The 21,221-nt window shown below is 52.3% G+C and overlaps 7 protein-coding genes across 7 annotated transcripts; 3 read left to right on the top strand and 4 right to left on the bottom strand.

Moving 5' to 3' along the window:
* Window positions 1-810: 810 nt before the first annotated feature.
* Window positions 811-1,845, top strand: BDZ83DRAFT_753811 (Alpha/Beta hydrolase protein; the record flags this gene model as incomplete). Its single annotated transcript, XM_060514399.1, has 2 exons — window positions 811-921; window positions 997-1,845. The coding sequence occupies 2 exons, from the start codon at window positions 811-813 to the stop codon at window positions 1,843-1,845; spliced, it is 960 nt and encodes a 319-aa protein (XP_060363096.1).
* Window positions 1,846-1,956: 111 nt separating this feature from the next.
* On the bottom strand, window positions 1,957-3,177 carry BDZ83DRAFT_405314 (serine hydrolase FSH). The gene is made up of 3 exons (XM_060502867.1): window positions 2,951-3,177; window positions 2,674-2,891; window positions 1,957-2,605 (listed from the first exon to the last, which is right to left on the bottom strand). The coding sequence occupies exons 1-3, from the start codon at window positions 3,015-3,017 to the stop codon at window positions 2,069-2,071; spliced, it is 822 nt and encodes a 273-aa protein (XP_060363095.1). The 5' UTR covers window positions 3,018-3,177; the 3' UTR covers window positions 1,957-2,068.
* Window positions 3,178-3,492: 315 nt separating this feature from the next.
* Window positions 3,493-4,629, bottom strand: BDZ83DRAFT_653357 (uncharacterized protein; the record flags this gene model as incomplete). The annotated part of the gene is made up of 2 exons (XM_060510610.1): window positions 3,493-4,434; window positions 4,528-4,629. 2 exons carry the CDS (start codon window positions 4,627-4,629, stop codon window positions 3,493-3,495), a joined length of 1,044 nt encoding a protein of 347 aa, XP_060363094.1.
* A 1,042-nt stretch (window positions 4,630-5,671) lies between these two features.
* BDZ83DRAFT_627246 (uncharacterized protein) lies at window positions 5,672-7,564 on the top strand. The gene has a single exon (XM_060508617.1). The coding sequence runs from the start codon at window positions 5,787-5,789 to the stop codon at window positions 7,401-7,403; it is 1,617 nt and encodes a 538-aa protein (XP_060363093.1). The 5' UTR covers window positions 5,672-5,786; the 3' UTR covers window positions 7,404-7,564.
* Window positions 7,565-7,981: 417 nt separating this feature from the next.
* Window positions 7,982-16,023, bottom strand: BDZ83DRAFT_653355 (uncharacterized protein; the record flags this gene model as incomplete). The annotated part of the gene is made up of 8 exons (XM_060510609.1): window positions 7,982-13,269; window positions 13,328-14,360; window positions 14,412-14,774; window positions 14,879-15,147; window positions 15,210-15,261; window positions 15,319-15,411; window positions 15,487-15,740; window positions 15,990-16,023. The coding sequence occupies 8 exons, from the start codon at window positions 16,021-16,023 to the stop codon at window positions 7,982-7,984; spliced, it is 7,386 nt and encodes a 2,461-aa protein (XP_060363092.1).
* Window positions 16,024-17,255: 1,232 nt separating this feature from the next.
* On the bottom strand, window positions 17,256-18,552 carry BDZ83DRAFT_653354 (membrane bound O-acyl transferase family-domain-containing protein; the record flags this gene model as incomplete). The annotated part of the gene is made up of 2 exons (XM_060510608.1): window positions 17,256-17,694; window positions 17,768-18,552. The coding sequence occupies 2 exons, from the start codon at window positions 18,550-18,552 to the stop codon at window positions 17,256-17,258; spliced, it is 1,224 nt and encodes a 407-aa protein (XP_060363091.1).
* Window positions 18,553-18,990: 438 nt separating this feature from the next.
* On the top strand, window positions 18,991-20,766 carry BDZ83DRAFT_753807 (cytochrome protein; the record flags this gene model as incomplete). The annotated part of the gene is made up of 4 exons (XM_060514398.1): window positions 18,991-19,231; window positions 19,294-19,835; window positions 19,902-20,241; window positions 20,330-20,766. The coding sequence occupies 4 exons, from the start codon at window positions 18,991-18,993 to the stop codon at window positions 20,764-20,766; spliced, it is 1,560 nt and encodes a 519-aa protein (XP_060363090.1).
* Window positions 20,767-21,221: the final 455 nt, after the last annotated feature.

Below are 21,221 nucleotides of genomic sequence, written 5' to 3'. Positions count from 1 at the left end.
AGTTGTTGGTCGGAATCGTGTACGCACCGTTTCTCCCGTCGTTGATCGTCATCTTGACTGCAGTTGTCTAGGTCTGGGCTAGGCCTAGCTGTTTGGAGAGGGAATAGGGTAGAGAAGCCTTTTAGTAAGGTAGATAACATCGACAGTCTATAAACAATGGTCGTGAGATCTTGGTTCCCTGGTTATCCAAAGCAGGCAATTAGTTGGTACGGATTGAATCTCGACCGAGCAGGAACGAGAAAGAAGGTAATAAAGCCACACCACGAACTTCTCTTTGGAAAAGGGAGGGCCTTGGAAGTGTTCTGGCCGTTCTATAGTAGTGCGAGTGCTTCCGATAATAGTTCGAAAACATGCACTCATTACTTACATGTATTTTGACATTATTTGGAGTTTGGGAACGCCTCGGATGGTTTCCATGTTTGGTCATTGTGGCAAACATCCACTATCAGTTGGACAAGTCTCCCATCCGCCCATAGCACGGTCCTGATCATCAGCCTTGCTATGGCATGCCCACGACTCGGGGATATTCTGACAGGGAATAATCTGACATGCTGATTGGGTTAGCCGGTTCTTGAGTTGGGTGTCAAAACCGTTGGTCTTGAAAGTGGCCGGTGCAAGTGGAAGACTTCGGGCAGTTTATCCTACGCCGTTGACCTTTCAGTTGTTGCATCGAACTCGCCCATTGCAAGGCCAACTGTCTGATAAGGAACACCTAATGCGCTTGCAATGCGTGAGGTTTGCCATCTTGGTGACTAGGTAGCCCTACCAAGCAAGTTTTTTTCCGTCGAATTCTGCGTCTCAACGGCAATAATGAGCACCTTTTTCCGAGACGTGGAGTTCCAGACCGTGGACGGGCTGACCCTCAGGGGCTGCTTCTATCCCGCTCCTGGCCGTGGTCTTGCGGCCATCATTACGCCCGGGGTAAGAATCTCTTGATGGAATTCCCTGCTCGTTTTTCAAAGGATTTCTCCAGGTTGACACTCAGCTCCCGCCTAGTTCAACTGCGTGAAGGAGATGTTCGTGCCAGAGGTGGCCGAACAGTTCCAGCTTGCCGGAATTTCAGCACTCATTTACGACCCACGCAGCCTAGGCCTCAGCGATGGTCAGCCCCGGAACGAGATCGACCCGATGAAACAGGTCTCAGATTACTCAGATGCGCTGACCTACCTCCGCGGCCTCCCCGAAGTCGATCCGGAGCAGATCTTCTTCTGGGGCCAGTCCTTCGCCGGCTGTGTCGCACTCTGTGCTGGCGCCCTCGACAAGCGCGCACGCATGGTTGTCTCTATCTGCCCACTGCTGGACTTCGAGCTCACGCCGCAAAAGTTTCCCCGCGTTCTCGCACGCAGCATGGCTGACCGCGAGTCCCGCGCCGCCGGAAACCCGCCAGTCTTTTTGCCTGTGCTGACCGAGGACGGCGTCAACCCCGCCGGCCTGGGTATCGGCGCCGACAAGGAGGAATTTGATTACATGGTCAACGCTAAAAAGTACGGCGCGAGTCGCCACGAGAACAGAACGACGCTTCAGTCGTACTACAAGCTCATCATGTGGCAGCCCCATGGTATAATGAAGTACATGTACCAAACGCCCGTTCTCATGGTCATTCCCGAACTGGACCAGATCTCGCCCCCAGATCAGCAATTCGATCTGTTCGGCACGTTTCCAGGCCCGAAAAAGGCGCACGTGTCTGTTGGCAAAGGACACCTTAATGTACTCAGCGGTCCAGAGTTCCCCGACCTAATTAAGATGCAGGTGGACTTTATCAGGAATGTTTTGGCTGGAAAAGTAGACAAGTATGTGGGTGTCGCGCACGGAACGAGCAATGGCGAGACCAACGGTACTAAGTAAACCAGGCAAATACAGATTTCTTATCATAAATTCAATGACAATCATCCTGTTTTACACATGAATGAAATAGCCGGTTTATTCGGTCGGTCGTTAAAATGAAATACATCAAATAAGGTAGTTACATATGTTTGCTCTGGAATTTAAGGAAGGATCAAGAATGGCTACAAATCTCGACACTCTAGAGTACCTTAGGAAGAATAGGAAATAGTTCGAAATTCTTTTACTAAATTTCCACCAAGGCAAACGCCGACTCAATCAAATCACAAATCTCCTCACTCAGCTGTCGCGGAACTTCATGACCATAACAATGCTCCAACACCGAGGCCCGTTCAGCACATGCCAGCCGTAGCACATCTTTACTATGAAGGTACCACGGATCACGCCGGCCAAATATGTGAACAGTAGGAATGTCCATTCTGACTTCATCTGATGTTGAATGGAACATTTGGTAGAATATGGCTGCGGTCGGCTGTTGACACGCCTCTTCGGTTCTGTGGAAGTCCTCATCGCCGTCGTTTTTGAGATACCTGTCTGGGGTAATAAGATATGTAGGCACCTTATTAGGACGATTGTACCGAGCAAGCACGCTACAATCCACGTTGCAAGAGACGCCAAAGTAGTCCCGCGTGTCGATCCCATACATAAGGCTGTGTGAGAATGGTAAAGGGGAGCCGATGAGAATGGCAAACTTGAACAGGGGTGGCGTTGACGGGGTTTCAAGCTGGTGGCGCAGGATCATCGACACCGCGACTGCGGCGCCCTTACGGTCGAATTCGTCAGAACGCGAGCCTGATATAAGAAGGACGGAACGCTCCCGGTGAAACTCACCTGGCTGAATCCCATGATTGCATCGAAAGGGCCCTTTTCAGCCATGATGGACTTGACGTGACGGTGGGCCGCGGTCACCGACTCAGTAGTCGGCGTTCTATACCAGCAAAGGTACGGGCCTGGATATACCTTGGCTATGGCCACCTCTGGCATACAAGCGGTCGGGCCATCGACAAATGTAAAGTCGTAGTCCGATGGTAGCAAACTCCGAAAGGATTCTGTGAGTTGAGTAAGCAGTGCTAATAGACCGAGATAAGACAGTATGAAAATGACTCACCTGTCTGCGAGGCAAATATCTGGCTGTTGATGCCCATGCCATGGAGGCAAAGGATTCGGCACGGCATGCTGGATTATACAGATCATCGATTGGCTGCTGATTGCCACTGAAGAACTATCTTGGGTGCTTGGGAGTTTCGGATACTTAAATGCTTACCTCTTCGGGGGCTTTTTGAATGTCTTTAAGGTTTGCACTTTGAAAGGTGGGGTGGCAGCTATCTAGTCAGAAGGATGAACTGGAAGGATTCGGAGGCTTGGAACTACTATCGTACCTAGACGAATCCAGAAAGTCCCTGCCGCCATGGAATCAAACGGGCTATCCCTATTCTGTTCTCTATAGGTCCCTTGACCCATCACAGCTACGGGCTCTCTCATTCTTTCTTTCGTCCATTTAGAGCTAAACGAGCACAGCGAACGTGTCAAAGATCATGCGTTGGAAATGCATTAACAGGACTCATCGGATAGAAACTTGAAAACATAGCAGAAGGTTGTGTGAGAATCAAGTAGAATGACAAATTGGATCTAATTTCATAAGGCAGTATTCTAAATCTTGAGAACAGCCTTTCCAATGTTCTTGCCGTAAAACATGCCCACAAATCCATCGGCTGCTTTATCCACGCCCTCCACGACAGTCGACTTGGACGTGAAGCTACCATCATTAATCCACTTTGACACATTCTGCATATGCTCCGCGCCATACTTGGGACCAATGTTGGGGTCAGTCACGATGTAGCCAGCCATGGTGACTCGCTTCACAGTGATGTTGAAGATATTGGTAACTCCATAGCCCGTGTAAGGGCCTTGAACACGCGTGTACTGGCTGATGGCTCCACAGGCGATGATTCGTCCATATGGGTTCATCTTCAGGAGAGCCGCATCCAGCGTCTCACCGCCGACATTGTCGTAAAAGATGTCGATCCCGTCGGTTGCAAGACGAGCGAGGCCCTCGTCGACCGTCTCCTTCTTGTAGTTGAAGACAGCGTCGAAGCCGAGCTCACTGACGAGATAGTCAATCTTTTCGTCGGCGCCCACGGAGCCGATGACACGTAGGCCCTCGCGCTTGGCGATCTGCCCGACTACATGGCCCACGGCGCCGGCTGCAGCGGAGACGTACAAGGTTTCGCCTTTTTTGGGCTTGCCTATCTCGTAGAGAGAGGCGTAGGCGGCGAGTCCGGGCATCCCCAGGCCGGCAAGGAATGTGTCGAGCGGGAGGTTGAGAGGGTTCTCGATTAGGTGTGCCCATCCGGCCTGCAAGTCCTCGGCGGTGGCGACAGCGTACTGGCTGATTGGGAATTCCCCCCTGACTATGGCCCCTTCTGGGAATCCTTCGTTTTTGGATCGAAGGACTTTGGCGAGGGCTGTGTTCGGGATGGGCTCATTGAGCTTGTAAGGGCCCATAACCGGCTTCTCAACCATGCGACCCTTCATGTACGGGTCGAATGAGACATACAGAACTTGTACTAAGACGGAACCCCCCAGCAATTCCTAAAATTAAAGTGTTAGCAAAACGCCACAATGGTACTCGAGTGGCCAGGCTTTCAATGACAAAAGACCATTTTCCGTTGCGTGTGTGCATACCTGATCAAGATCAAAGTCTCTGCTCTCCACAGTAATATCCTGACCCGCTACCGTGGGCGTCTCGTGGACCTTCTTGAAGATCAATGACTTGTTTGCCACCATTTTGAAGATAGATGTTGTTTCTCTTGGAACTCTCTAGCCAACCATGTAATTCAGTCTTGACTCTGCTGACGAAACTCAGTTCCCAAGAGGGCCTATTGATGTAGTCTTAGAAGGGAAAACTTGTGATCCGTCTATCCGTGATGTTGGAAAAACGACCCGATCAATCACCCGGGCCTGTCATGCTTGTTTGACAACTGCCTTTTTTGAGACAGTGGCTAATGGACATATTACATGTATTCTATGCGATACCGCGGCGTAATGGGCCGATTGGACCAAAGTACTTATCAATTCGCCTGCGGCAGGCGCGGCCAAGCCGAATCATGTAGGCTAGATCTGACAGACGTAAAGCCACCCCCCCACGCCCTATGTCATGTCGAAAACATTCAGTCACACCTTGCTTGGTGCTTTCATAGCTGCTTGTCTTCTTGCGTCGAATATCTCGTGCATGGTCTTCAAATTCGGGTTGTAGTCCCAGAGTTGTGACTTACATTGTGGGATTGTGCCTACATGTACATGAATTGACAGGGGTCTGGTGTCTTCATGTTGGATGTCAAAGGGTCGGACAGGGGTTCGGACTGGCGACCTCAACATACCGGAGGATGCCTTAATCGTACGCGGGGTAATACCGGTTAGTTTATGACCATCAAGTCACTGTCGTCTTAGTATGAGAATTTGAAAGTGAACATTCCTTACGGGAACTACGAGGGAACTTACGTGAGTGTGAGTGACAAGAGGCCGGACTTGTATCTCGGTCAACGAGCAAATCCTTTCAGTGGAACAAGGTTGATCTCTGTCATCTGATTGGACTGACTGCTCCGTAACGTGCGCGTCCGCGGCGTGATGTGCGCATACGGAGGAACCACGCTATCAACAGACATAAGCCCAGAGGATGTACCTCCATCAAGTAAAGCGCTTACACAGCGCCACATCTCTGCAGAGGAAGGAATCTGGCTGCCTAGTATCCTAGTGAAATTCTGTGGGATGAGTAGCAGATATAAAAGTGAGGTGCCAAATCTTATCTGCCTCATATTCGAGTGACGAGTTTTAGCTCGCCTTCCCATGGTTGGGACGGATGCCGGACCATCCAACAAAGGGTGGAAAAGGACAACTTCAAGCAGCCGAAGGTACATAATCCCTCGTATAACCTCGTATACGACATGAGCAATACGGAAATACAGCCTGGAGAAGCTAGTCCAGCCCCTGTCATAGAGGGTCAGGGAAGCCGAGACCAGGCGGGGAACCACCCGAACCGGCAGTTTAGGCTCCGCAACTCTTGTGACCGCTGTCAGGATACGAAGCTTAAGTGCTCTCAGGAAAAGCCGGCGTGTCGACGGTGCGCCCGACTCGGTCTCCCGTGCGTGTACTCTCCGATCCGCCGGCTCGGCCGGCCTCGCAAGCATTCCTCCAATCAGCTAGAAGACTCGACTCAACTACCGCAGCAGCAACCCCGACAGCAACGGCAACCGCCGCCGCCTCCGCCATCGTCAGCAGTAACATCTTCGGGTGTCGCAGGTGTGAGAGGAGGCCGCAAGGATGAGGATCAAGAAGGCGAAATTACGAATATGGGACAGAGCCATGGTGGACCCTCAACGTCTATCTCTCTGCAGAAAGTTCCAACCCCAGCTTTCCACGAGACAATTTCGCCCTTCTCAGATGCCTTCCTCGACGCCATATCTGGAGTTAACGATGACAGGGCTAGCACGATAGTTATCCCTAGCGCTTTGCATCAGCCAGTGATAGACAGCAACCATCAGTTTGACGTGGTAATGGAGACACTGTTTACAACTGACCCGGCATCTTCGGAGTCCCTCGCCGCCGTCAGTTTAACCGAGACGAGCTTTGAGGATCTTCAGAACTGGGCTACCGAACAAAGTCATTACAACACCCCAGTGGACCAACACGAGCAATTTGGAAGTGAAGCTCTTACTGGCACGACTAAACGCCCTTCGACAGCCGCCATGAATATGTCTAAAGGTGACGCGGCCGCGGCGGTGGCAGCAGTGTCCGACGTGTTTGGCCCCGAAGAAACATCAATGCACTTTCACACACAACCTCTCCCTGTTTCCACATCAGTATTGACCTCATCTTCTCTCATGTGCAGCAACGACTGTTATCGCTGTCTCAGCCAACAGCTCGCTGGTCTGAATAGCCTCACCAACTCCTCGGTCACCCCAAATGTCGACACGATTCTACAAATTGACCGAAATATGCAGGCGCTCACAAAGGGACTCCTTAACTGCCCACATTGCCTAGCAAATGACAGCAGCTTACTACTACTTTCCATCATCATGGACCAGGCGACCCGGCTACTGGATTGCTTCATCGAGAAAGTCAAGCCCAATGTGGCTATCGTAGATCATCAGAGCTCAATTCGAGGAGGTTCAGGTGGTTCGAACAAGAATACCGCCGGGGATGGCAATATCTATCAGGGCACCCACCGCAGCCAGCCGTCCGCGAGCGGAGTCGGACTGGGGAAGCTTTACATACCAGCTCCGGGGGGGACGATGGCGGCGCCATCTCGCAAACAGTCATTCATACATACGACAGAGTTGCGGATAGGCGACTACGAGGTCTTAGACGAAGACTTGAAGTTGACGTTTCTGAAGCGGCTTGTTCGCCACCGCTTGAGGATTCTGGTTGGGATGTTAGCAGACCTCCAAAATACTACCGGAGGACATATGAAAGAGATGCAGTGCAGCGCGACTCTCGGGATGTTAAGAGGGGTCATGGAGAGGGTCGAGCGCCTGCGAGGGAAAATGTCGATTAAGTGGTGATTGTGATGGTCATAGTAAAAGTCTACCATGTGTTTTGTAACGTTGATCTTAGATAGCGACCATCGATAGAAGTATCTTTCTTGTTGAAGCGGCCATCTAACGTCTCCGCCTCCGCCCCTTGGAAGTTAATCGCCAAAAAAAAGAAATTGAAAGAAATTCACACAATTACAGACATATTCATATGTATCTGAAAAGAATTTCTGCACTTTCTAATATCATGCCGTGTTGTATCAGCTAAAACCTACCCGCTGGTCACCTGACCGTGGAGGACAATGCCGGCGAACGACCAAAATCTATCGACTAAAATCTATCGACTTTTTTTCACCCATGGTGACTTTCAAAAAGGTCTCTTTAAACTAGGACCGCAGCGTGTTCCCGTCGCTCTGTTCTTAGATACATAGCAGTCCATTATATTGTACCCCGGTACTTACTTGCCCTTTGGCGGTGAGATATATCAGTGCATTCATCAATTGAACAAAGACCGTACTCACTATCAGAACCTCAATTGAACAACAGATAAAAACAATGATGATCACATTGCCCTGCCCTTTTGCCAGCCTTATCCCTACTAACATGGATTATGCCTCCGCTAACGCTTGACTTGCAATCTCGGGTGGCGTTAGCGCGCTCCTAGCCACGATCCTCGGCCCCAACTTAGCGAGCGGGCTCGGGCTCAGAATATCAAAAACAGACACGTCGCATCGTAGCTCCTTAAAGATCCAGTTGCGCACCTCGACGGCTTTGAGCGAGTCGACACCAAAGCTGTACAGCGGCCTCTCCTCGTCGATATCGTCCGGACTGGCCGTCATGGCCGCCGCGAGATTCGCCTTGAGAGCGCCGAGAACCACCACAACAGCCTCTTTCAATGTCTTTGCCCGGCCCAACTCGTTTCCGAGTCTCTCCGCGTTCGCGCCGTTGGTGTCTGCACTAGCGGCAGATGACCCAGTTCGCGCGATGCGGTGCTCAAACTTGCGGTCTTGTGGCCACGCGGCGCGACCGTCGCGCTTCACATCATCCGTGATGCCGACGAGGAGCTGCTCCGCGAGGCCGCCGGCACCCTGGCGGACGACGGCTTCGATGACGGCCTGCATCTCGTCGTCCGTCACCCTCGCCGACTCCCAGTGGCCGTATTTCCTGAGGTAATCGTCGGCTGTAGACGTCGCATTGAAATGGCTGGCGTCCGTCACCAGCCCAACGTTCAGCGTCGTCGCCGCTAGCCCCAAGGACCGGCGGTGAAGCGCGATGGCGTCCTCGTACGTGTTACCCGCGCAGTAATTAGCCTGTCCGCTGTTACCGATGATGCCGGACATGGAGGACAGAAGAATGAAGAAGTCGAGGTCTGTGGGCACCGTGGAGTGGAGATTCCACGTCCCCACAATCTTGGGACGCGTCGCGATGTTCCATTTCTCGATGGTCATATTCTGCAAGATGGAGTCTTGAAGGACCATGGCGCATTGAATCACGCCTCGAAGCCTTCGCCCGCTCGTCTTACATGTTCGTATCGCATCTTCAACTTCTGAGCGTACCGTGACGTCGCAATTGGGAGTGTCAACCTCGCAGCCGAGATCGCGGATGTCCCGGATGGCGTCTTCTTGCCTAGCGTTCACCACGCCAGATCGCGATAGAAGGACCAAGTACCGAGCGCCATGAAGAGCCATGTTCTTCGCGATAGTCAGGCCGAGAGCACCTAGGCCACCGGAGATGAGGTAGCTTGCTTCGGCATCCAACTGGGGCGGAGCCGGCAGTCGCGGTAAAACCGGCACCACGGCATTTTCCCCAAGCTCGACAACAATGTTGCCTTGCTCGACTGTAGTCGAGGATAAGATGTCACTCAGGTCTTCTACGGCACGTACACTGGTGACAAGAGACTGTTCTTTCACAAGTCCGGAGCGCAAGAACCCGAACGCCATGGCGAGCAGCCGCGCACGCCTCTCATGGGGGAGCTGCCTGACATTGACGGACGAGACTGAGGCGTTGCGCTCGAACACAGCGGCGCTGATGTCCTGGGGACGAGCCCCATCGGTGCCCATGCGTACGAACCGGCCCCAGGAAGCCACCGTCTTCGTGGCGGAGTGCAGTGATGTGCCTGACGCAGCGCTGATGACAATGTCGACACCACGCCCGGAAGTAAGCTTCATGGCGGTCTTTGAGACGACGTCACCGTCCTCTGCTCGGATGATGTACCTATGAGGAATGCCGTACTCGGCTATCAGCTCCGATGCCGTCTCATCGTCGTTGGCCGTGATAAAGACCGCCGCCGCACCCAGCTGCGTGGCAATCTGAAGGGCAGCAAGTCCAACGGCATCATGCACGGCATGGATTAGAACGGTCTCGCCTGCTGCAAGACGACCAACTTCAACGATAGCGTGGTAGGCCGTCATGAAGCTCAACGGTAGAGAAACGGCGAGCTCAGGCTTGACATCCTCCGGGACCTTCTGGACAAGGCTGAAGTGCTGTCTGATATGTGTCTTGAATGCGCTTTCATCAACCAGGACGACGACTTTATCACCAATTTTGAGGTTCGGTACCTCGGAACCAAGACGGACCACACGTCCCAGAGCCTCCGTCGCCATTGTTGTACCAAATTGGCCTGATGATCGAATAAGATCAGAGCCGTTGATGCATATGTGGCTGGTTTGGATCTCGATCTCTTCGTCATTGAGAGGTTCGCTCTGGGTTGTGTCCGCGACCCAGACACCGGACCCAGCGACGTCAAACTTTAAAGGACTCAAGTCCCTTGGCTCGCTAGCCGCCCACAATGCGCCCGGAACCGACTTCAGCTGACCAGATCGCAACGCCAATTCATGGTCAGAGGGCAAGTCTGCCACGGCTCGATGAATTAGAAGCCTGCCTCCGGACTCGAGAAACTCCATCTCGTTATTCTTCCCTTTGTACAGGTCTTTCCTGCTAAGGCTCAACACCTCCATTGCCAAGGTGCTCTGTTCTTCAGGGCTGAGTTTCGAAGTTATGGAGAGATCTAAATGTGGGAGCACAATCTGCGGCACCTCAGTTCGAATAGTGCGCAGCAGGCCGGTGGTAGGGGAGAAGGCCAATGACGCCTCAGTTCTGTCGGCGATGCCGCCGTTCGTCAGCCACAGAAGGTACTTGGCGCCAAAAACCAAGGATCGGAACTCGTCCAGGTCTTGGGCAGTTAGATTGATTGTCCAAGGCTCATCGAACTCGAGAAGGGAGATACACATCTCAGATCCCGAAGTGGCGGCCTCGGAGAGGAGGCAGCTCTTGACCGCGACCCCTGAGCCCTCCAGTTTTCGTTTCAAGACCTCTTGGACTTTCAGAGCTGCTGTCGAAGGCGAGGGCCTCACAATCAGGTTGATCTCGGAAAGGTCCAGCTTCTCCTGGACCTTTGTTGAGCAAACGACTGCGTTGTTGAAGTCGATATCAACCGGGGCGAAGCCGGCGCCACTTAGGTAGTCGGCGGCAGACACCTTGTCTCCAACTAAAGCGACTCGACCACCGGGATGTAAAAGGGACTTGATGTGAGACAGGCCAATGTTCCCACCACCACCGAGCAACTGTCGACTATCCCCGATGACGATGTCAAACATACCCAGCTCCTGAACAAGTTGATCGGATGAATCATCTACCAGGGCTTCAGGTGATGGCACGTATATAACGTCGGAACCATTGGGCAGCGGATATTGCGTTGCTGCAAGCTGGGAGAGCAATTGACTTGCAACCTCTTGAGACGGCGCAGCAAACTTGATCTCGGCGGCGCGAAGACCTCGCTCCTCTTGCGGTGCGAAGATGTTTGCCAAGGATTGCAGTTCATGGCTTTCCTTGGCATGAAGGACAAGAAGCCTCAAATCCGCCTCTTTGTAGGTAAGAAGTTCCAAGTACACAGCCAAGTCAGGATTGCTCAGGCCAGTGAAACGGTCCTGGCTTCCATATGCACAGAGGACCTGTGATGCTACCTTGCCCGCAAGCGCATCGACGTCTTCCTTCCACTCAAGTCGGCCGACCCTCTTTGGCGTTTGAGAGAAGGGCGACGAAGAGCTCTGAGACTTATCGTCAGTGGATGATACCTGACGGACCACCATGTTCTGCATGACGACCTTGGGTCCCGACCAGCTCTCATCCGAGATGACGATATCGCCACACGCCTCTCTGGGGTTGGTCTTTCTTGCCTTTGAGAATCCGACGTACTTGGATCCCGCACCAGAAGGCTGGTCTATCGCGATAAAGATGGTTTCGACCGTCACCGGAATGGATGCTTCGTCCATAGGATTCCCTTCAAAAAGGGCGATGAAGATGAGGTGGAAGATTGCATCGAGCGTTGCCGGGTGGATATGGTGCGGGAATTCGACGCCCTGCGGCATCGTAGACTTGGTGTCTGGGATGGACACAGTCGCAAGACCTGTTTGCTCACCCGGCAGTATGGCGGCGTCAACGACATTGGTGAACAAGGGCCCGTAGTCCATGCCGATAGACTTCAGCTGATCGTAGAAGGCTGCGACGTCAAGCTTCCTGGAGGCACGCATCTTCATGTCCTCGAAGCTCTCTGCTCGGGCTTGCCAGTCCTCAATGTTCGGACCCGTGTCCTCGTAGATAGTGACGACAGTGCCGGATGAGTGTTTCTGCCAGGTCCCGCCAGATGGGATGGAAAAGATGGTCCAGTGATACTTTTCAGGGAACATTTCGTCTGGTCGCATGCTCAAGTGAGTCTCGACGGCACCATCATTGGGGACCACCAAGCCTCTCTCGAAGCTAATCTGACCCAACTCGACGCCCCTGATCTTCTTTGTTCTACTCGAGTCATTCTCGGCGATTTCCAGAGCGGCCTCGAGAACCATGATCAGCATGCCGGCAGCCGGGTACAGAATTGTGCCAGTAATAATATGGCCACCCATCCACGGCTGCTCCTCCAAGCGCAAGGGAGTCCGCCACCTGGGCTCAAAGGGGTTCTGGTTAGGAAGCCCGATGCCTAGGAGATCTCTCCTGGGCCTCTTTTGCTTTCTGACTGCGAGGCTCTCGGGTGTCTCGTGCCAGAAGCGTTTGCTGTGTTGCCAAGGGTACGGCGGCAAATTGGCCAAAGACCGGGCGCCCCGGTGGTCAGGGTCTTCGTTGACCTTCAGCAGATCGACATTATGGCCAGTGGCCCATAGTAGACCCGCAGCCTCGAGCGAGGTAGACATGGCGTTCTTGTTTCTCTTGAGCATGGAAGTGTATGTCAGGTCCGATGAGAGCTTCGAATTGACAGCCTTCGTGATCTGGTCCAGCGGTCCTTGGAGCGTTCCCGCAGGGCCAATCTCAACGAAACCGGTCCATCGCACCGGGACCTTCCTCTGTCTTCGTGCGGCGTTGGCTCCCTCCACAAGAGCGGAGTGAGTGAGCAATGCCTCCACGGCACCCTTGAAAAGTACGGGTGAGACCATGTTCTTGACCCAGTAGGCAGCGCTCAGCTGTGACGGGCTCGCCAAGACCTCCTCCGTAACTGAAGAGAACATTGGCGCTGTGAATTGATCCTTCAGCTCCAGCTTACCCATGGATGCCAAGAAGTCGTCCGCGATGACCTCCATGTGTGCCGAGTGGTACGCCATCTTCACGCGGAGCTTCCTCGCGAACTTCTCCCTTTTCTGAAGCGCAGCCTCAAGCTTGACGATAGCGTCCTCATCGCCCGAGATGGTTACGCTCGAGGGACTGTTGATGCAGGCCACCGTAGCGATCTGTTCAGGGGAAGAGAACTCCTCTACGACTGACTGCGCCTCGTCGGCGGTCAGGCCCGCAGCTAGCATGGTGCCCCGGCGACCTCCGAGACGGCGCTGGATCTCCTCTACGTAAAGACCGCGAAAGTAAGCAATTTTAATGGCGCTGGCATGGGATATTCCGCCTGCAGCATAAGCAGCCGCTGTTTGTACACACATGTCAGCATGAAGTCGCATTATCATTCAGTGTGGGATACTTACCAATCTCACCACTAGAGTGCCCAACAGTTCCTTTAGCCGTCAAACCCCAGTGACCAAGTAAGTCGACCAGGGCAACCTGCAACACAGTGCAGATGGGCTGACAGAACTCGGGGATGTCCAATCTGGAGCCATCCGCGTCGCATAATAGCTCAATCGCGTTCCACTTACATCTGAGTGCGTCAAGGTACGCCTGTGATCTGAGAACGCTCTCCTTGAATGCAGGAACATCAAGCAACTCCCTCCCCATAGTCGCCCATTGCGCACCTTGCCCGGTGAACACAAAGGCCAGCGTCCCGTTCTTTGCCGAACGCTTCAGTGTCGCCGGCGCTGCGGAAACACCGCTCGCGAGATTGTCTACAGTCGACGCGACCACGAAGCTGCGAAATGGATGTTTGGTACGCCTGGCTGCCAGAGTGTAGGCCATGTCGTGAACGAAGCTGCCCTCCCGGTGCTGAGACTCCGCCGCGAATTGGGCGTATGCACTGGAGAGCCTCTTGATCCCAGCCTGGTCGTGCGCTGAGAGAGCAAGGACCTTGGGGCGTCCATGGACGCTTCCAAGCTGTTTACTTCCGTCCCGATGGTTGCGCACGTCGCTGATTCCGCTGTCTCCGCTTTCAGATGAAGTAGATGTGCCTCCGTCAACAGACACGGCCGTCTGGTGGTTACCAACCAGGTTGCGGGACTCCAGATAGTGATGAGCGTCGTCCAAGATGACGTGGGCGTTGGCGCCCCCGAAACCGAATGAGTTGACGCTCGCCCGGCGTAGCCCCGGGACTGGCCATGGCATCGTCTCGAGTGGCAAGGTGAGACCCCATTCATCGAGTCGGAGCTTCGGGTTTAACTTCTCGAAACCGGCGTTGGCGGGTATATACCCCTTTTCTACGGCCAGGATCGCCTTAACGACGCCAGCTAGGCCGGCACTACCTTCAGTATGGCCGATATTGGTCTTGACGCTGCCTACGTGCAGGGGAGTCCGGGTCCCTCTTCTCGAGGGGCCAAATATGGCTCCAACGGCGCCCAACTCCAAAGGGTCCTATCTCCAAGGTTATGTGATGCGACCAAGAAAAGATTGGGATGAACTAACTCCAAGGGGTGTTCCTGTGCCATGGGCCTCAAAATAGCCCGTGTTGTCATACGAGAGCCCTGCGGCAGCATACGTAGACCGTATTAGCGCGGCTTGGGCGTCGCTGCTGGGCATCGTGATCCCCGGTGTGTGACCGTCCTGGTTAACGCCGGTGCCCCTGACCACAGCTCGAATAGTGTCGCCGTCGGCAAGAGCATCCTCTAGGCGCTTGACGACGATGGTGGTGATGGCTTCGCCTCGTGCATAGCCGTTCGCCCGGGCATCAAATGAGTGGCTGATACCATCAGGACTCAACATGTGCATTGCAGATAGCTGAGAGATGAAGTTTGGATGAAGAATCATATTGGCACCACCGACCAACGCCTATGCAAATGGTCAATAAGTCATCCACTAGCACGGAATATCGCGCCTATTGTTTGTTGACCGATTCTGGGAAGTGGGTTAGGATAAGGGGGCCTTGACCGTACCTGTCTCGACTCTCCCGTCCGGAGAGATTGGCAAGCCAGATGGAACGCGTATAAACTGGATGAACAAGCAGTGTCCAACGCGAGGCTAGCGCCATGCAGATCGAAGAACCATGAAATGCGGTTTGCCAACATAGCCCGGCTAGTTCCGGAAGCAGCATTTTGTGGAAGGTTGTAGATATCGGTTTGGGAGACCAGTTCATAGTCGTTTGTCATTACACCGATGTAAACTGATGTGTCACTACCGGCCAGTTTTTCCATGGGAATGCCGGCTAGAACGCGGCCGTCAGCAACCGTATCCTTCTCTTAATCGTCTCTAATGGAAAATCCGTACCGTTTTCGAACCCTTCATAGGCTACTTCAAGCAGTTTCCTTTGCATTGGGTCCTAAGAGACCTTGTCAGACAATCATTTGAGTGAGGGCGTCAAGGGCAAGGCATTTACCATGCCGGCGGCCTCCTTGGCGGTAATAGAGAAGAATGGCGCATCAAGAACAGCTGGGTCCTCGTCGAGGAAGAAACCGCTGTCAGGCTGGATCTACAGATACGTCCTATCAGTAACCGCAGTTTTTCGAAAGGCAGACCGCCAGAGCAATGCATTTATTCTACTTACAGCTCCCTTTCTCTCGTGACTGGGATGTCGCCATGCTTTAGCATTGAAACGGTCTTCGGGAACCTCTCCATGGCCCTTTCTGGCGTTGTTGAGAAGTTCCCAAAAGCTTTCCGGGGTGGAGACGCTTCCTGGAAAACGACAGGCCATGCCTATGATGGCAATTGGCTCCAAGGCGTCCGCACCATCGACCCTGCCTACGACGTTGTTCTGCGCCATCTGCGGTTCTCGTAAAAGGCCTGCGTTGAGGTTTCCACCTGCGCTAGGATGCAATGTAGAGAGTGTGTTTTTTCTGATAGAACTATACAAGTCGCGCGAGCAGGATCAGGGGCTGCGGTCTATACAGTCTGAACTCAACGATGGAAGTGTCTCTGGCCCAGGTGTAGAGGAAGTGTCCTATTAGTGTAGTAGTGCAAAGTCTTTTGGATCGCAGAAATTGATACCATGTACCTGGGTACCGTACTTTGGCAAAATCAACATTTCCATATCGTGTATGATAAGCTTACCAATCCCAAATGTGTCGGCGCGCATATGCGTCATGCTTACAGGCGGCTGTTTTGAAAGTAAAATGCCCCGAGACACTAAGAGCGAGAACCAAAGAAACCCCCGACCAGAAGAAAGGTCAGTTCCGGAAATTCATCAGATTCGGAGCTCTTAATCAAGTCGCTTTGACATGGAATCTAAGTCTAGGGCTAATTTCTGGGCGCAGAACTTCCCCTGCCCGCCTTCCTCGTTTCCACATTCACCGTTACGGCATCGAGTACTAAACTAAAGCCTTCCATAGGTTAATCCATCAACCCTTTCACAGCTTCAACATAGTTGCATATATTGTGCTTTGATGAATTGGCTGTCAATCACGTGTTGACTGAGTTTGACTTACTTTTTCTTTGATAAAAGTACGTTTGTATAATCTCGAAATAGAATAAAATCAAAAGAGAGTCTGAAGTCGAACGAACTGAAGTTATCTAGCAAGTGACGGGATAATTTGGCTGCATTGTTCTTTTTCAATGACGTCTCCCACACGTTATGTTAGATCTGGTTGCAGACGTCTTCTTAAAATACGAGTAAGTTTGCAGAACAGGCATCAGTCGCTTAGCGAAGACTTAAAAAAAGTGTGAAATAGAATGAGCTTCGTATTGAATTTCTATCCAGCTGCCTTATTGATTGAATGAGATTCGTAGACTACCAGTTCTTCTATCCTGTGAAATGAGCTAGGCCGAGAGATCTTCCAACCATCATATGCCTTTTATTATCTGTGTCAAGGTATTTCTAGATACATACATCGAAGTCTTTTTTATCCAATCTCCTTCCATAATCGCAAAGATTTGCAAAGTCGCGAAATGGGCGTCATCGCTAAAGCTTTTCAACAAGCGCCGGCAATCAAGCTATCAAAGCCCAACCCATCGACTCCAGAAACTTAAGTATCTTCTTGGATTTCTTCTCATAGATAGGCCTTGTACCTATTGCTCTTGGCGTTACTTATCAGTCGATTAATGGGCATCCTTAATACACATGACAACCTCATCTCTATGACTCATGACTAGTAACAAAATTCAATAAATGCATTCGGGCCAATGCATCCTACACCATTCAAGAAAATCGGCATCAACTCTGGAGATCTTGCCGATATCCTTCCCATGCCCCCAACAAGAAAACCAATAGCCGAGGGGCCCTGAAGATAATGCTTATCTTCGCATCCTTTCTTTGGCACATGGCCCGCGTATCAAAGCTATTGATGGAAGCATTTCATATCTTCGACACCAAGGCTCATTCTATTTGCCCAGAACAACCTTCAGAACGCTGAAAGGAAGAATCGCGTCCTGCTCTCCTCGATTGTTTGCCGAAACCGGATATGCGTAGAATGGCGTACACCAAAACATCCATGCAAAAACCCAGACGTAACCAAACATCTTGGTGGACCACGTGTCGCGAGCCGAAGCCGGCGCAACCTGCTTCCAAACGTACTGGAAGACGTCTTCGAGGACGAAGCCGAGAGCCTGTACAAGGAAGAACCAAGGTGACCCGGTACGAGAAACTGGAATACCCGAGGCTATGTCACCCGTGGCATGCTGGAAAGTGGACATAGTGAAGGTGAGGACCACGACAGCGTAGCGTGCAAGGAGGGTTCCCCGCGGCAGGCGAAGGACGTCCTTGGCAATCCAGTTGGCTGGAGAGTTAATGCGCTTTCGAACGGACTGGTGCCAGAAGACACTAAGGCGGACATCAGTGATACTTCTCTCGATATGGAGATGGTGCCCTTCTGGAGGGGGAATAAACAACTTACCCCCAGTAACGGCGCAGTGTGAAGGCCTCGAAGATAGAGTTGAACGGCGGTCGCCACCACTCGACGCCAGACACGCCGGTCGCGACACATATGATACCCGGGATGTCGAAGAAGAGGATAAGAACCAAGTAGTTGACGAGCCAGAACGAGAAAGAAGTAAATGTCCGCATGATAGCTTCCTCTAGTGTCAGCTGCGACAGCCGCCGTAGCAGCGGTATCTTGTCGTCAGCGAAGACGGATCGCATGGCTGCAGGATCATTGAACGAAGTCATGGCATCCAGGATCAGATAGACAACCACCACCCTGATGGCGGCATTGCGGATGTACTTGGCCTTCGACGGCACGTATTTGGGGTCCTTCTTGTCAAAAGGTCCAAGGTTCGGCACCTCAAAGGGAGTTCCGCTACAGCGGTACGAAGAGGCGGCGTATATTCCGAAGCCTAAGCGGTTCCAGAAAGTCGCGCGCTCACGCCACGGCTTTGTCTCCCTCTTTTCCGTGGCCTTGGGCTGCGGGCCGCCGTATTCAAAGTCCCAGTTGCTAAGAAGTGCGACATCCCAGTATTGAAGAAATGTCAGCCAGGCGTCTGAGGCACCAAAGCTCATGTGAAAGCCATTGTTTAGGACATGAGCTGTGGCGACAAAACGAAATACCGTAAACAAAGCGAGTGGCCACAAGGCCAGTCGAATCAACGATCCCCGACGCGTGAAGCCCACGGCAAAGATGATCAGACTAGTCTGGTAGACCAAGAGTGACCAGGGATGGAGGTACCACTGGATATTCGTCATTTTTACTGGACAACTGTGTAGGGCGGCAAAAGAGGACTGGGGGTGTTGGAAATTGGTCGAAAAGTGCGATAGCTCTGTATGTTCTGGTTGAATCTTCAACTAAAGGCGCCTTGCTCCCCTTTTCTTGCTATTCAAATCCAACACGATCGCGAATTGAAGTGAAAATTGAGAAAGCTTCCGATGTACCTAGCGTACGTCTGGGGATTCCCATCGCCGACTGGCCCGGTGTTGCATCTCGGAAATGCCCGATGTGTCAGCTTCGCGGAAAGTCCCCGGTCCCTGACCACCAAGATATACGACATCACCCGGGAACAATACGTACTGCACCTGAACTCACCTCATTGTGTCCAAATATTCGATGTCTTCGGCCAAAGCCCCTTCGACTGGACTGCCATATCGACCAGTTTAGGAGGATACCCATTTGGCAGGCTTTACACAATGGATCTCGAAGACATCAAAATCAATGGTATTCTCAGCCCCCAACCCATTATTTTGGCCCTGATCCTAGGTTACTTGGTCTACATAACTGGCCTTATCATATACCGGCTCCATTTCAGCCCGATTGCGAATGTTCCGGGGTCCAAGCTGGCGGGGGCAACTGGTTGGTATGAGACGTACTTGGATGTGTTCAAGGGAGGGCAGTTCACCTTTCAGATCGAAGAATGGCACCGTCAATACGGTAATACGCCTTGCTAACGGTGTATTGGAAATTGAGACTCGGGACACTGACTCCCCGAGCAGGTCCAATTGTCCGAATCACGCCTTGGGAAGTTCACATCGCCGACCCAGACTTTTACGAGGTTCTCTTCAACAACAAAACCAGGTACAGCAAGATCGAGAAGCTCCGATACCGGTTCGGGCTGCACTTGTCATCTTTTGACACCATCGACCATGCCCACCACCACCTCCGCCGCTCCGCTATCTCGCCTTTCTTTGCCAAGCAAAAGGTTGCGGGGTTCAGCCCGCAGATACAGTCCATGGCCGACAAGATGGTCGACCGTTTGGCGACCGAGTATAGCGACAAAGTAAAGCCCGTCAATATGAATGAGGCATACGCGGCTTTCGTGTCGGATGCAATCAATTACTACACATTTGCCATCTCGTACAATTTTATAGACTATCCTGATTTTGTCACGCCATTCACGACCTCAATCAGGAAGCTGGCCATGTCTCTCCACATGGCAGGCCATTTTCCCTGGCTTCTGACGATGCTTCAAACGCTACCGGAGTCGGTCACCCAGATTCTAAACCCGTTGATGGTCCCCGTCTTCCGTTTTCACAATGTGAGTACAGTGCCACTGGGATGTAGTATGAATCAGTTTCTCTGACCAGTGGACTCCCAACACCAGGAAGTCAAAGAACAAATCATTAAGGTCATTTCAGGGCAGAACACCTCGAACAAAGTTGTTAAACATCGTACTGTGTTCCACGAACTCCTGCAGTCAAATTTACCGCCCGAGGAGCTGTCCGTCGAGCGCCTGAAGCACGAGGCGGCTAGTATCACAGGCGCAGGCATTGACACGACCAAAACCACGTTGGCGCTCGCGACGTTTCATATACTGGACAATCCTAGCGTCTTCGAGAGACTGCGCGAAGAGTTGAAGACTCATATCCCCCGCGCCAATGAGCCCATGCCGCCGCTGCACGAACTTGAGAGTCTTCCTTTTCTCAATGCAGTCGTTCAGGAATGTGAGTATGCTCCAATTCTCTTGAATCGCGGTACCGCTTCTTGGCGGGCCTTAGTGAGATTGTAAGCTGAGTCTATATGTTCCTGTAGCTTTGCGACTGGCGTTCGGCATCACGCAGCGCCTTTCCCGCATCAGCCCCGACAGCCCCATCACCTACGAGTCGTACGTGATCCCACCCAACGTACCTTTCAGCATGACTTCGTATATACAACATCGCGATCCCAAAATATTTCCCGATCCCGACGTCTTTCGCCCTGAGAGGTGGTTGGAGAACCAAAAGACGGCGTCCGGTAAACCATTGTCGCGGTATCTGGTTCCCTTCGGCAAGGGGCCGCGAATGTGCCTAGGGATGAACTTCGCCATGGCAGAGCTGTATATCGGGCTGGCAACGGTGTTCCGTAGGCTGGATATCGAGCTCTACGAGACTGGCAGGGATGCTGTTGACATGGCGGCTGATTATTTCGTGCCCATCCCAAAGGAGGGGACGCAAGGCGTCAGGGTTATGGTAATTGGGACCAGTGCGTAGATGGAACTGTACAAGGTTCAATTGTAGAAGAGTACGCACCTCAAAGGTTGCTGCACATGGAGCCAGGTTTATCGTTGCGAATCAAGAAACACACGGATCTCCGTCAACAACTTGCTTTGTGCCTTGACCGATCTCGACTATATATTACCACCTTTGCTTCATGTTACTCCAGTTGTAATTATTCATGCTAAATCACTTTCCTCCAGATTCACTAATAAGGTTATCAAGATGTGCGTACTGTGGAATGCTGGCACTACTCGTGATCAGTGGTCCAGATGATCGTGCAACAGAGGCTTGGCCGCGTATAAATGCTGAAACCTTGAGATGCCACCAAATTGACAGGAATGACAGCTCAAGAACTCTTGTATAGTATACCGTTTTCCCCGCCACTACCGCATCACCACACAACCTCTACTGGGATGAAGGCACCGACGTATCGTCTAAAGGCACATGTT

This window comes from Colletotrichum acutatum, assembly GCF_030867785.1.
Source record: "Colletotrichum acutatum strain CBS 112980 chromosome Unknown BDZ83scaffold_70, whole genome shotgun sequence".
NCBI lineage: Eukaryota > Fungi > Ascomycota > Sordariomycetes > Glomerellales > Glomerellaceae > Colletotrichum > Colletotrichum acutatum.
The sequence above is the reverse complement of the archived record's forward strand: the minus strand, read 5'-3'. Positions and strand labels throughout refer to the sequence as shown.